Raw genomic sequence first — 15835 nt, 5'->3', positions numbered from 1 at the left:
AAAGTATGACAATGGACTTGATCTAACGATGTCAGACTAGGGCAATAATCTCCATTAATGTACGGTACTTAAATTTAGATAAAGTGATTCAAGAGAGAAAATTATCCCTAAAGGAAGACACAGAATTGGAGAAGATCCAGAAGAAGAGGCACCTGGACTTCCTTGATATTCTGCTCTGTGCTAAGGTAGATAATAGCACCCCATGTATTACCCGGATAGGAGAGATATTTTTTTAAAACCCTCCTGTGCTACTAAAAAAAAGTGCAGCGTGGCATACGAAAAAAGTGCACAAGGTTGCTGTTTACTGCAAACCCTCGCCAAAAAGAGAAGGGCCCCCACCAACCTTTCTCAACCTGCCGAACCATAATACATCATAAGGGTTAGGAGTTGATGGCTTCCCTTCAGCAAATTTTAAGTAGACCACACTCTTCTCTAATCTTCCATCTTGGCTGCCACCCCAGTGTCCACCAGGACCTAAAGTCAAGGTTTGATTTTCCAAGAAAGATGCCATATACAATCTTATACATTCCTTCGTAACACTTGGCTAAACATGTCCAGGCAACATCAGGTTTTTATTTTTAGAGAAAAGGTTGTGTCGGTTAGTCTCTCTCTTGATCCTGTTTGTCCAGGTAGCTTGCAGGAAAAAAACGCAGCGGTCTTGTTTATGTCAGCACTAAGTGTGTGATTACTACTCTCTCCCCTCCCTTTGCCAAGTGGGTCAGTTTTCTATGTGCATCTTTGGACCCCTTGCCAAACAATGCTGGAAAGGTGATGGACACAGACACAGAAAGAGGAAACTGAAACTGATTTTTGCTGAACTTGAGGTAGGAAAGTGATTTGTTTCAGTCTTCCAATGAGGCCACACATTTGATGGTTACATATTTGATTGTGCAGATTGCCTCGTTAGAGAGGAAGGAGACTAGAACTCTAGTTCCACCTACTGGAAGCAGCCTTGCCACATGACTTTGGATACAAGTCAAACCAGAATCTCTATTTGCAGACACGTGTTTGAGGGTGTTTGCCCCTCCTCAGTGCACAGTAACAGTTGTGATTTAGATATATGAGAGCCCTCTGATTGGGGTTTAAGGGGCCAGTTGTCAGTGGTTACATGAAAGCATAAAATGTAAAGCTCCATGGATACATTTCAACATTAAGGCACAGAGCTTGAAGGTTTCATGACAATACAGTGGCACTGAGCTTCGCAGTTACCCAACATTATAGTAGCGCTGAACTTGATCATAACCCAAAAATACTGGAGCACTGAGCTTATTGGTTGTGGTATACAACAGGAACAGTTTCAAAAGCAAAGTGGCAAAGGGTGTTTGTAGTCCACAGTGGCTCATATCTAGAAGCATTGTCACTTATAGATGCAGGACACAATAGAATTTGGAGTCGCACTCCTAGGTAACGGCCCTCCTCTCTCTCTTAGGTCATATCAGTACTGACCACAATGAAGTCCATCACCTCTGGGTAAAGCAAACCTAGTCGTCATAAGGTGCAGGAGCTATCACGTCATCTATTTTTCTGTCAGGCCAGGCTAAATTCACCAAAGGTGGTTTAAGAGTAGACAGGTTGGCATGGTTAATCACTGTAGATCAGGGTGAGACTCGCTGTACTTTTCCAGGGGTGACAATTTTCGCCAGGGCGCTGCTCTTACACTGTCCAAGGTAGTCATCAGACAGCAGTCCATAAGTCCTCGATGTGTCTCAGGCCACTTTTCGGTAGAGGCATCGCCTTCAGCATATTTTTCTACTTTGACAGTTCAGTGCAGCTCTTAGCATAGCATAGCTGGCAATCACAGTAATGAATTTCAAGAACCCTCTTTACTCTCAGGTTAACCTCCGGCCTTCAGACCGCTGCCTGCACAAACTAACCGCTTGAGAAAATTTTTTATCTGAGCTGTATACATTTCCTAACTAACCTCTACTGTCCAGCTAGCGTACTCTCACCCTACAGTTTGCCAGTTCACACTACACAATAGCTTTTATTAGAAAAAAACAAGAAAAAGAGGCTTAAAACGGAGCACTTTTGGAGGAAGGATATTAGATATGATGAATGTGAACAACCATGCTAAAACTCAATCAGCCTGCTGCTACCAGGTCCAGACATCCTTAATGAGGGGCTGTAATATGAGGCAGCTAAAAACCAAAAACCGGAGTGCCAGCCGGAGACCGCGATAGATGCAAGCTGGGAGGGGAGGAAGATTCCTATCCCCCTTCCATCCAGGTGAGCCTCTCCTCCTGCATGAACAATGGAGGATGCAGTGAATGTTAAATGACGGTGGAGGTAATAAACAAGCAAAGCAGGAACCTAACAGGGCTTGTAAGGTAAAAAATCCTTTACAATACATTTAAAAGTCACTTAGAGTCAAAACTACGCGTTTTGGGTTTCCCCTTCATCAGGATACTAGTCCTGTTAGCAACAGTGTAACGTGAACCTGATGGGTCCAAATGCAAAAGCTCCAACAACGGGACTACTAATTATTGCATAGTCTTTAATAACATTGGTCTTTTTATATAGGCAAAAGTTATTCCTTTGCCGGTTTGGTTATTACTGCCGCCCTCCGTTTAACATTGACTGCATCGTCATTTAGTCATGGAGGAAAAGAGGCTGACCTGGATAGAAGGGGGATAAGGATCTTCCTCCTCCCTACGAAGAACCACGCAGTGTGGGTCTACCGTACTCTCCGGCTTGAGTTCAACAGCCTCTATGTGACCTTTTCCCTCACCCAACTTATGTATCCCCCACCGGCTCATAATATTCATTAGATTGACATTGACGACTTGTCTCGCTGGGCTACAGGTACTAAGGTTGAAAACCTAGTTTGTATAGTAGCTCCAAAGTTTGCTATTGCAATTGAACAACCCATTCTCCAGTCACCGGGGATCCAGCATCTCTTATTCATCATTGCCTGGAGCCGGTTGAGCTTCATACGTAACATGTATTATTATTATCAGGATGAAAATGGTCAGGGTCTATCTTATGAAGACCTGCGGGCAGAGGTGGACACTTTTATGTTTGAAGGGCATGATACAACGGCCAGCAGCATCTCCTGGATATTATACTGCATGGCTAAATATCCCGAGCACCAGGAGAAATGCCGGGAGGAGATCAGAGAGGTCCTGGGAGATCGGATCACAGTGGACTGGTGAGTGTTTCCCATTTTCAGCACTTATGTACATGATTACTGTCATATATTATATCGGAGGAGGTCAGGGTGCTCGCACGTTTTCTCTCTATGTTTCCCTCTCCCATTCCCTGTGCTTTATACTGCAGCTCTGCTTGTTCTCATGAGCTGTATTGATGAAACCCACCCAATATTTAACAGGTTCAAGGCCAAGTTCTATGTAAAATAACCCTATGGCATTTGTACTATACATCCCATAAAGCTGGACAGATCTCGTACCTGGACCATTTTTCTCCAGATGACCCATGCACCCCATCAGGCGGTAAACTTTGTCCAACCAAATGGCCTAAATCTTTTTCAACCTGTTTCCTTATCCTGTAAAGCTGTCTGCATGCCTGAAATTTATGTTTTATTATTCATTCTGCATGCCAGGGAAGACCTGGGAAAGCTGCCATACACCACCATGTGCATTAAGGAAAGCATGCGCCTCTTTCCTCCTGTACCAGAAGTGGTTCGCCAACTTAAAGAACCAATCACATTCTTTGATGGACGGAGCCTGCCCACAGGTGGGTGACATCGTGAAAAAAAAGTGACTCTATTTATCGACATTTAAAAACTCCCAAAAAAGGAGTCTGCACCGTTTCTTTCATAATCTAACTTTAGAACGCTGCCGCTATTTTTTTTTTTTAGTTTTGTATGCAAGAGATTTTAGTGTTAATTTTGGGGACTTTGCACTCATCTTTGCATGGAAAAGTACTGCTTTTTATCTGTCTATCTATCCATCTATTAATCTATTATCTTTATATCTATATATTATATATCTATCTATTATTTATTTATCTATCTATCATCTATCTATCTTTTTGCTATCTTCTATATATTATCTATTCATATATATATTATCTATCTATCTATATATCTATTATCTATCTATTATCTTCCTATCATCTATATTCTATCTGCTATCTATTATCAATGTATTCATCTATATACAGTATTATCTATCTATAGTTGTGGCCAAAAGTATTGACACCCCTGCAATTCTGTCAGATAATACTCAGTTTCTTCCTGAAAATGATTGCAAACACAAATTCTTTGGTATTATTATCTTCATTTAATTTGTCTTAAATGAAAAAACACAAAAGAGAATGAAGCAAAACATTGATCATTTCACACAAAACTCCAAAAATGGGCCAGACAAAAGTATTGGCACCCTCAGCCTAATACTTGGTTGCACAACCTTTAGCCAAAATAACTGCGACCAACCGCTTCCGGGAACCATCAATGAGTTTCTTACAATGCTCTGCTGGAATCTTAGACCATTCTTCTTTGGCAAACTGCTCCAGGTCCCTGATATTAGAAGGGTGCCTTCTCCAAACTGCCATTTTTAGATCTCTCCACAGGTGTTCTATGGGATTCAGGTCTGGACTCATTGCTGGCCACCTTAGAAGTCTCCAGTGCTTTCTCTCAAACCATTTTCTAGTGCTTTTTGAAGTGTGTTTTGGGTCATTGTCCTGCTGGAAGACCCATGATCTCTGAGGGAGACCCAGCTTTCTCACACTGGGCCCTACATTATGCTGCAAAATTTGTTGGTAGTCTTCAGACTTCATAATGCCATGCACACGGTCAAGCAGTCCAGTGCCAGAGGCAGCAAAGCAACCCCAAAACATCAGGGAACCTCCGCCATGTTTGATTGTAGGGACCGTGTGCTTTTCTTTGAATGCCTCTTTTTTTCTCCTGTAAACTCTATGTTGATGCCTTTACCCAAAAAGCTCTACTTTTGTCTCATCTGACCAGAGAACATTCTTCCAAAACGTTTTAGGCTTTTTTAGGTAAGTTTTGGCAAACTCCAGCCTGGCTTTTTTATGTCTCGGGGTAAGAAGTGGGGTCTTCCTGGGTTTCCTACCATACAGTCCCTTTTCATTCAGGTGCCGATGGATAGTACGGGTTGACACTGTTGTACCCTCGGACTGCAGGGCAGCTTGAACTTGTTTGGATGTTAGTCGAGGTTCTTTATCCAACATCCGCACAATCTTGCTTTGAAATCTCTTGTCAATTTTTCTTTTCCGTCCACATCTAGGGAGGTTAGCCACAGTGCCATGGGCTTTAAACTTCTTAATGACACTGCGCACGGTAGACACAGGAACATTCAGGTCTTTGGAGATGGACTTGTAGCCTTGAGATTGCTCATGCTTCCTCACAATTTGGTTTCTCAAGTCCTCAGACAGTTCTTTGGTCTTCTTTCTTTTCTCCATGCTCAATGTGGTACACACAAGGACACAGGACAGAGGTTGAGTCAACTTTAATCCATGTCAACTGGCTGCAAGTGTGTTTTAGTTATTGCCAACACCTGTTAGGTGCCACAGGTAAGTTACAGGTGCTGTTAATTACACAAATTAGAGAAGCATCACATGATTTTTCAAACAGTGCCAATACTTTTGTCCACCCTCTTTTTTATGTTTGGTGTGGAATTATATCCAATTTGGCTTTAGGACAATTCTTTTTGTGTTTTTTCATTTAAGACAAATTAAATGAAGATAATAATACCAAAGAATTAGTGTTTGCAATCATTTTCAGGAAGAAACTGAGTATTATTTGACAGAATTGCAGGGGTGTCAATACTTTTGGCCACAACTGTATCTGTCTGTCTGTCTGTCTGTCTATCTATCTATCTATCTATCTATCCACCAACATAGAAGAGGATTCTTTACTGTTAGGGCAGTGAGAATCTGGAATTCCCTGCCTGAGGAGGTGGTGATGGCAAACTCAGTTGAAGGGTTCAAGAGAGGCCTGGATGTCTTCCTGGAGCATAACAATATTGTATCTTACAGTTATTGTTAGGTTCTTTAGAAGGACGTAGATCTGGGGATTTATTCTGACAGAATTTTATAGGCTGAACTGGATGGACTAATGTCTTTTTTCGGCCTTACTAACTATGTTACTATCTGTCTATCTATCTATCTATCTATCTATCTATCTATCTATCCCATATCTAATCTATTTATCTATCTGTCTATCTATCTATCTATCTATCTATCTATCTATAAAGAAAACCCCGAATACCAAGAGCATAGAGTAGATAGAGAAATCCAGACAAGAAATTTGAGTACAGGGTGTCCTGTATGCGCTCAGGATCTTAACCCCTTAAGGTATTTTGTCCTATTTTTAATATAACCTCTGGCATATCTTTATCTGCTCCTTATAATTATCTGATTCATGTGTGTTCACATGATCATATCATCTGAAGACATTGTGCCCTGTTTATAATATACCCTTTGGTATACTTTGTTATTTACACTTTGCACTTCTAGTTTTGTTTTGTTGATTGCAGCTTTGCACATTTTGTTAATTTTTAAACTTTGCACTTCAATTTTTTGGAAAAATGTTTTATGGTTCCATCTATCCACTGCCATTATTGCTATTAGAGGTTTTTTATATGGACTTTTATTACCTTTATGGGTTACTATATGTTCTGCCTTCTTCCACGTATGACGCTGTGTGGACTCCAGCATACGGCTAAACCCTTCATCCACTCCCAGTAAAAAGATTGTATGGGTGCTTAAGTCTATGTTTATTGGGATGATATGGACAACAACGGGAGATGATAACAGATGGTATAGTAGAACACAGTAGTAGATGATATCAGAGGTTGTTGAACACAATTGTGGATGAATCAGAGATTGTTGTACACAATGTGGATGATTCGGGTAAAAACGGAATCCGCTTGATATAAGCAGTGGTTTTGCAGGGAGCTGGACACGTGTGAGCAGCTCAGGGATCAGGGGGAAAATGGCTACATGCTTCAGCTCTGGAAGATGAAGGGGCAGTTCTGAACAGATAAGCTATTAAAGGAAAAGGATTCTGAATCCATGAATAGGAAAAAGAAGAGCAACTATGACATTTAATGGCCATAGCTGAAACAGCACTTAAGAAATGTCTTGCTGTACATGAATGGGAGAAACACGCATCAACGGACACCACTATTTGGCTCTTTTGGGACAATAACAGTACAAGTTCAGTAACTGGCCTGAGGAACAGTTTGTTCTCCCCAAATTTGCACACTTTGACTTCTACCTTGCGCACTTTCCCGTCCTTGCTGGGAAGAGGCTTGGTGACTAGGCCGAGTGGCCACTCGTTACGATGTGACCGAGTGTCTTTGACAAGTACCACATCGCCTAGTTGAATGTTTGGGCGGTCTTTTTGCCACTTTGTCCTGGTTTGTAGAGTGGAGAGATATTGCTTCTTCCACCTCTCCCCGAAGACATTGGACACACTTTGCACTTGCCTCCATTGTCATTTGTTGAGGTCTTTATCGTTGAATTCTCCGAGTGGAGCTCTCGGGACACAGGTTTTCTGCATGAGTAACATTGCAGGAGTAAGGACTGACGGGTCTCCGGAATCGCTGGAAAGTGCTGACAGTGGCCTGACGTTCATGATAGCTGATACCTTGGCCAAGAATGTAGTTAAACTCTCAAGTGTGAGTCTGGTGTTCACTTGTAGGAAGATGGAGTCTAGTATCTTGCGTGCTATGCCTATCATTCTCTCCCAGGCACCTCCCATGTGCGAAGAGTGTGGTGGATTGAAAGTCCAGGGGCATCCTTGCTCGCCTAGGTACCTTTCAACATTAGCAATGGCCAAATTGGAAGAGATTTGGAGTTCTCTTGCCGCTCCAATGAAATTCGTACCTTTGTCGGAGCGAATATGCTTCACAGGGCCTCTGATTGCGTTGAAGCGTCGAAACGTATTTATGAAACTTGAAGTGTTCATAGACTCGATTACTTCGATATGAACAGCTCTGATGGACAGACAAGTGAATAGAACTGCCCAACACTTTGCTTCAGTATTGGTCTTCCTAGTGCATCGAGTAGCCACGGACCAAGGACCGAATACATCTAGTCCAACTTTGGTGAAGGGGGGTTCGGTAGTGGGTCTGTCGGATGGAAGATTGGCCATCTTCAGATTTTGGAACATGCCACTGAGTTTGCGACACGTAACACAGTTGAAGATGAGTTTGCTCACGCTTCTCTGCTCCGACTATCCATAGTCCAGCCGCCCGCAGATTCCCTTCGGTAAACAAATGGCCTTGGTGTCTCACTAAGTCATGATGATGCTGAATGAGCAGGGTTGTGACGTGATGACGTCCAGGGATTATTACTTTGTGTTTCTCTGAAACTTCTACCTCGGCTTCTTGAAGATGGCCACCTACTCTCAGCAGCCCGTCTTGGTCAACAATTGGATCGAGCTTCTTTAGCACGCTGTCTCCAGGAATAGGTTGTCCCTTGTTGAGGTTGTCTATTTCTCTGGGTTAGGTTTCCTTTTGTATTGTAACCTTGGCTCTTTCCAGGTTGAGGGTGGTATACGCATGCTTGCAGTGATGCCAACCTCTACAAGATCCCTGGCTTGCAGGTGATGCTGACTTGTAGGACTGGGCCACATGAAGTAGACAAGCGATGGCTCGAACAAGTGACTTCCAGGTTGAGAACCTGCTGAACCGATGAGATTCCAGGTGATGGCTTGAAATCCCTGTATGCAGAGCAGACACTTGAGGACGGAGCTCTTCGTCGACATCTTGATCCACTAGTTCGAATGTATCGGGCCTGTCGATGTGGAGCATCGAACGGTACAAGGAAGCAGGGCCTGTGAACCATGTGGTGTCCTTAAGATGACTTGGAGCAACGGATCTAATCGCATGGCCTGCAGGATTGAGGTGAGTAGGCACATAGTGCCACTGATTAGGGCAGGTGGATCTTCTTATCCTCAGTACCCTGTTGCTGACGTACATAAAAGCGTTGCGTTTCATTGCAGATATATCCTAGTACCACCTTGCTGTCGGTGTAAACTCTGCATCTTTGGTCTCCAGACTCATCGCATCTGAAATAAGCTCGGCCAACTCGACTGCGAGGACTGCAGCACAGAGTTCCACTCTGGGTATTCTGTGTTCACGGAGTGGTGCCAGTTTAGTCCGGCTCATCACAAACCCAATGTGGCTCTGTTCATTCATGTCCATGGTTTTGAGGTTTGCTACTGCTGCGATCGCTTTGACTGATGTGTCACAGAAGATACAAAGTCTTTGTGTCTTGACTTCTGTGGATGGCACAGGAGCATATGGCCGTTTCACACGAAGGTTGGTCAAGGCCTCGACAGAACTCTTCCATTCTTCCCACAGGTCTGCTATTTCTGCTGGAAGTGGATCGTCCCAATTAGACGTGTCTTTGGTAAAGTCTCTCAGCATCATTTTTCCTTGGATAGTTACTGGACCTACGAATCCCAGGGGGTCGTATAGACTATTCACGAAAGAGAGAACTCCTCTGAGCGTGAAGGGTTTCTCCTCTTTACTGACCTGGAAGGTGAAGGCATCTATCGTCATGTCCCAAAGCAATCCAAGGCTCCGCTGCATGAGAAGAGAGTCGATGCTTAGGTCTAGGTCCTTTAGATCACTGGAATAGTCTTGAGAGGGAAAGGCTTCCATCAACTCTCGGCTGTTGGAGGAAATCTTGTGTAACTTTAGGTTAGACTGAGCGAGCATTTCCAGAGACCTTTTTAGTAGACTGGTTGCAGCCTCATTTGTCGGTGTGGACTTCAAACAGTCGTCTACATAGAAGTCCTTTTCTACGAAGGATCTGACGTCTGACCCATACTTCTCCTCGCCCTCTTTGGCGGAATTTCGGAGGCCATAGATAATAATAATAATAATAATCTTTATTTATATAGCGCCAACATATTCCGCAGCGCTTTACAGTTTAACAGTTTCAAAACACAAGTCATAAGTAACAACGCTAACAATACAATAATTAAAGCAAAATAAGACGAAATAAGACGACCCTGCTCGTGAGAGCGTACAATCTACAATGAGGTGAGGGAGATACAGAGTACAGGTGTGTATTTACAATGGTGTATTTACAATGAAGGTCCAGCCATCTTGCAGGAGTGAAGGATGGATGGAGATAGTGAATGGGCTACGCACGCACACTTACACAGAGAATGACTTTGATTAGTGAATGTGATAGGCCGCTCTGAACAGGTGTGTTTTGAGTGAGCGCCTAAAACTATGCAAATTGTGGATAGTCCTGATTTCTTGGGGTAGAGCATTCCAGAGGATAGGAGCAGCACGGGAGAAGTCTTGGAGTCGGGAGTGGGAGGTACGGATTAGTGCAGAGGTTAGTCGAAAGTCGTTTGCAGAGCGCAGCGATCGGCTAGGCCGATAGACAGAAATGAGAGAAGAGATGTAAGGGGGTGCCGCACTGTGGAGAGCTTTGTGGGTGAGAACAAGTACTTTGAATTGGATCCTATAATGAATGGGCAGCCAATGTAAGGACTGGCGAAGAGCGGACGCGTCCGAGTACCGATTACCCAGATGGACGATCCTGGCTGCTGCATTGAGTATGGACTGGAGAGGGGATAGTCGAGTGACGGGGAGGCCAATTAATAGAGCGTTGCAGTAATCCAGGCGAGAGTGGATCAATGCAACAGTGAGGGTTTTTGTTGTTTCAATAGTGAGAAAAGGGCGGATTCTAGAGATGTTCTTTAGGTGTAAGCGGCAGGAGCGGGCAAGGGATTGTATATGGGATGTAAAGGAGAGATTGGTGTCAAACATAACACCCAGACAGCGCACCTGCTGCCGTGGTGTTATTGTGGTACCACCCACGGAGAAGGAAATGTCAGATTTAGGGAGGTTAGTAGACGGCGGGAGCAGAAGAAGTTCAGTTTTGGAGAGGTTGAGTTTCAGATAGAGAGCGGACATGATATTGGAGACTGCGGACAGACAGTCACTGGCGTTCTGTAGTACAGCGGGGGTAAGGTCGGGGGAAGACGTGTATAGTTGTGTGTCATCAGCATAAAGATGGTACTGAAAGCCAAATCTGCTGATGGTCTGTCCAATTGGGGCCGTGTAGAGAGAGAAAAGAAGGGGGCCAAGGACTGAGCCCTGAGGTACCCCGACAGCAAGAGGAAGAGGAGATGACGTGGAGCCAGAGAACAAAACACTGAAGGAGCGGTCAGAGAGATAGGAAGAGAACCAGGAGAGTGCAGTGTCCTTAATGCCTAGTGACTGGAGCCTAGAGAGTAGGAGATGGTGGTCAACAGTATCGAAAGCTGCAGATAGGTCAAGAAGAATGAGCAGAGAGTGGTCACCGTTACGTTTTGCTGTCAGAAGGTCATTGGTCACTTTGATGAGTGCAGTTTCAGTCGAATGTAGGGGGCGGAAGCCGGACTGTGAAGGGTCTAGAAGGGAGTGAATGGAGAGGTAACGGGTAAGGCGGGAGTAAACTAGGCGTTCCAAAAGTTTAGAGATGAAGGGGAGATTGGAGACTGGTCTGTAGTTGTTTGTGCAGGATGGGTCGAGAGCAGGTTTCTTTAGTAGTGGAGTAATGATGGCGTGTTTGAAGGAGGATGGGAAAATGCCCGAGGAGAGGGAGAGATTAAAGATTGTAGTTAGGTGGGTTGTGACGACTGGAGAGAGAGACTGGAGGAGATGTGAGGGAATGGGGTCGGTAGTGCATGTAGTCGGACGAGAAGAAGAGAGGAGTCTGGAGACTTCTTCTTCTGTTATGGGATCAAATGTGGAGAGTGAGCCAGGGGAGATGTAGGAAGGGATGGGAGTCACAGCACTTGGTGGTTGGGAGCAGATTTCTTGACGGATATTATCTATTTTTTCTGTAAAGTGGGAGGCCAGGTCATCAGCACAAATGTCTGTGATAGGGGCTTGTGCTTTTGGCCTGAGGAGGGAGTGAAAAGTGTCAAAAAGTTTCTTGGGGTTGTTGGCTAGTGAGGAGATCAGGGTGGTGAAGTAGGTCTGTTTGGCAAGGTGAAGGGCAGCGTTATAGGTTCTTAACATAAATTTGAAGTGGATGAAGTCTTCTGGTGTGCGGGTTTTTCTCCATAGGCGTTCAGCACTCCTGGAGCATCGCTGGAGAAGTTGAGTTTGCGATGTGAGCCAGGGCTCTTTTACTCTGTGTTTGGAGGTTCTGAGGGTGAGGGGAGCTACTTGGTCAAGGGTGCTTCTAAGGGTGTCATTGTAGTGATGAACAGCCAGATTAGGACAGGAAAGAGAGGAGATTGGGGACAGAGATGAGTGTAGGGAATCTGAAAGTGTCTGAGGGTTAATAGCTTGTAGATTTATGACTGTGTGGTAGGTAGGAATGAGCTGGGGTGGGCGAGGATTTGTGAGCGTGAAGGAGAGAATGTTGTGGTCAGAGAGTGGAAGCGGTGAGTTGTTTAGGTGGGAGATTGAACAGAGCCGGCAGAAGACCAGATCAAGGGTGTTACCGTCCTTATGTGTCTCAGAGGTTGAAAGCTGTGAGAGGCCTAGAGAGGTGGTTAGTGATAGAAGCTGGGATGCAGATGTGGAATTAGGGCTGTTAATGGGGATGTTGAAGTCTCCCAGGATGAGGGTTGGTAGTTCTGAGGACATGAAGTGTGGCAGCCAGGCTGAAAAGTGGTCAAGGAAGAGGGTGTGTGAGCCTGGGGGCCGGTATATGACCGCTACCCTGAGGGAGAGGGGACGGAAGAGCCTGATGGTGTGGACCTCAAAAGAAGGGAATAAGAGTGATGGGACTGGGGGGATGACCTGGAAAGTGCATTGTGGGGACAGGAGTATGCCAACTCCACCACCAGGTCTGTTTGTGGGTCTCGGGGAGTGAGAGAATTGTAAGCCACCGTAGGAAATGGCAGCAGGAGAGACAGTGTCAGAATCCTGAATCCAGGTTTCAGTGAGGGCCAACAGATTAAGAGAGTTGTTCAGAAAGTAGTTGTGTAGGAAAGGAAGCTTGTTACAAGCAGACCGTGGATTCCAGAGGGCACAATTAAAAGATTGAGATGAGGGAGTTCAAGTAATGTTAATCAGATTATTGTGGTTTCGATATGAGGTAGGGTAGGGGTCGAGGTTGGGGGATGGTGGACCAGGGTTGGGGGAGATGTCCCCTGAAATCAGTAGGAGAAGGAAGATAAAGAGCCAATAGTTGTTGGAATTGTAAGTAGTTTTTTTCTGCGATGTGTTTGGGCAAGATGGGCTGAGGTTTCTCAGGAAGGTGAGGAGTGTGTGGGAGCTGTACATGGGAGAGGGAAGTATAGAGGGGCTGATGTGTATGAGTCGTGATGGAGGGGGGATAGGGTGATGAATGTGGATGGCAAGGGAACACAGGAGGATAAAAATAAAGCACATGGTTAAAGGGGAAGGCAAGGTGTGGGTTACCTGACTCCTGCCCTGACTAACTGCCATGTATAACTGCCGTTTTGCTGGATGCTTATCTTCTGTGATGCTTTGCTTATGGGAAGCTTGCGTGCTGTACCCCACACTGCGTGCTTCCCCTTAGCAACTACTACATATATAGGCCACACTACAGGGTCAGGAGAGAGGGATTGTGGGAGATGGTTGGGTATAATTTGGCAGCTGGGGCCAGCACACCAGGGGATGGTTAGATGATCAAAGGCACTAGACCAAGATGTGGCAAAATGCTATAGCACCTTCCACTGATAAGATCTAGAAAGGCCCCAGTCACAGATCTAAAGCAGTAAGTATTACATACAGTGCAACAAATGAATTATACCAAAGCTTTAGCAAGCACATTTAAATATGCAGCAAAATGGTCAAGCAGCAGAAGTGTGGAGTTGTACCATTTGGATATATTACAGCAGAGAAATAGAGGCAGCAGAGGTGGGAAGTTGTATCATTCAGGCTGCTTGCTGGCAGTGAATGGAGTAAATACATGCAGGGTGGCTCAGTTGATTACCATTTGGATATATTACAGCAGAGAAATAGAGGCAGCAGAGGTGGGAAGTTGTATCATTCAGGCTGCTTGCTGGCAGTGAATGGAGTAAATACATGCAGGGTGGCTCAGTTGATTACCATTTGGATATATTACAGCAGAGAAATAGAGGCAGCAGAGGTGGGAAGTTGTATCATTCAGGCTGCTTGCTGGCAGTGAATGGAGTAAATACATGCAGGGTGGCTCAGTTGATTACCATTTGGATATATTACAGCAGAGAAATAGAGGCAGCAGAGGTGGGAAGTTGTATCATTCAGGCTGCTTGCTGGCAGTGAATGGAGTAAATACATGCAGGGTGGCTCAGTTGATTACCATTTGGATATATTACAGCAGAGAAATAGAGGCAGCAGAGGTGGGAAGTTGTATCATTCAGGCTGCTTGCTGGCAGTGAATGGAGTAAATACATGCAGGGTGGCTCAGTTGATTACCTGTGTGAAGAGAGAAGATGAATGTTAATTCCATGCCATGTATAACTGCCGTTTTGCTGGATGCTTATCTTCTGTGATGCTTTGCTTATGGGATGCTTGCGTGCTGTACCCCACACTGTGTGCTTCCCCTTAGCAACTACTACATATAGGCCACACTACAGGGTCAGGAGAGAGGGATTGTGGGAGATGGTTGGGTATAATTTGGCAGCTGGGGCCAGCACACCAGGGGATGGTTAGATGATCAAAGGCACTAGACAGCGACTGCTGGGGAAGGGCTGTTCCCGAAGATGTGCACCCTCATCCGGTATTCTGTGATGTCTTTGTCCGGATTGTTGTCACGTACCAGATATACCTCAAGTAGTTTCTGTGTTCCACTTTGACGAGAAAACCGTGCAACATCTGTTGTATGTCAGCCATAAATGCCAGCGTATCTCTGCGGAAAGAGAGTAGTACTTCCAGAAATCTGTTGTTGAGGTCTGGACCTGACAGTAGGACATAATTCAACGAAACATCTTCGCATTTGGCGCTTGAGTCGAATACCACTCGTATTTGACCTGGCTTCTTAGGATGGTATACTCCAAAGATGGGCAGGTACCCACACTCCTCTGAGGGCCGAAGTGCAGGTGCAATCTCTGCGTGGTTGTTCTGGAATATCTTCCCCATGAAGGTGAAGAAGTGTTCCTTTGTTTCAGGTGTCTTCTGAAACTTGTGCCTGAGGGAGATGAATCGGCTGTAGACCAGTTCCCTGTTGTTGGGTAGGTGCCTTCTCTGAGGTCGAAATGGTAAAGGTGCGACCCAACTGTTCGATTCGTCTTTGACTATTTGTCTATCTATGATGTCCAAGAACATCCTATCTTCTATGGACATCGCTACCTTGTCGTCCTCCTTTTTCCTGTGGAAGACATCCCATGTGGTCTAGTTCACCTTCACAGGTGTGGTCTTCGTCGGTTGGTACTGAGAAAGGGCAAGGTAGGGGAGTGCTGTTTGGCAATTCCTTTACCAACCAACTATTGTGACATGGCCGGAAGAGAGACGGACGTCCATTTTCTAGTGTGCTGGTAAACATCCTGTTGACTGAGGCTTGTGTGCTCCTCCTAGACAGACGTCTCCTACTATGACCCATCCAAGGTCGAGCCTCTGTGCATATGGAGTGCTCCTGGAGCCGTTTACACACTCTCTTGTCTTGTGGACTTGTAGTATATCTCTTCCCAGGAGTAAAGCTATTGGGGTTCCTGGACCCATCTCAGGTATCAGGTGGGCTATACATTTTAGATGGGGGTGATGTGTCACCACCTCCCGTGAATGTATCGCTGACCTGTTGTCAGGAATCTGGTTGCACTCCAGGATGGTCGGTAACAATAGGCAGGTTTGGCCATCTATGAACTCCACCTTGTATCCGGTTACTTTTCTCCCCGCCATCTCAATGGTGCCTGAACACGTCCTCAGGGTGTAGTGAGAACCAGGGCCTACAATGCTGAAGTTGTCAAAGAAGATGGACCTGGCTAGAAACCTGTTAC

The 15835-nt window shown here is 45.1% G+C and overlaps 1 protein-coding gene across 1 annotated transcript in view; it reads left to right on the top strand.

The window, feature by feature from the left end:
- The window catches only part of LOC141048621 (cytochrome P450 4A6-like), a 50517-nt gene that overhangs the window by 19225 nt on the left and 15457 nt on the right, over positions 1–15835 (top strand). Inside the window, exons 7-9 of the mRNA XM_073544388.1 lie at positions 79–185; positions 2958–3148; positions 3560–3693. Coding sequence (XP_073400489.1) covers positions 79–185; positions 2958–3148; positions 3560–3693 — 432 coding nt within the window. The remainder of the gene's footprint in view (positions 1–78; positions 186–2957; positions 3149–3559; positions 3694–15835) is intronic.

The sequence above is a fragment of the Dendrobates tinctorius genome, unplaced genomic scaffold (genome assembly GCF_039654945.1).
Source record: "Dendrobates tinctorius isolate UK_male_01 unplaced genomic scaffold, ASM3965494v1 ptg000138l, whole genome shotgun sequence".
Classification (NCBI taxonomy): Eukaryota; Metazoa; Chordata; class Amphibia; order Anura; family Dendrobatidae; genus Dendrobates; species Dendrobates tinctorius.
This window is presented reverse-complemented; position numbering and strand designations above follow the sequence as displayed.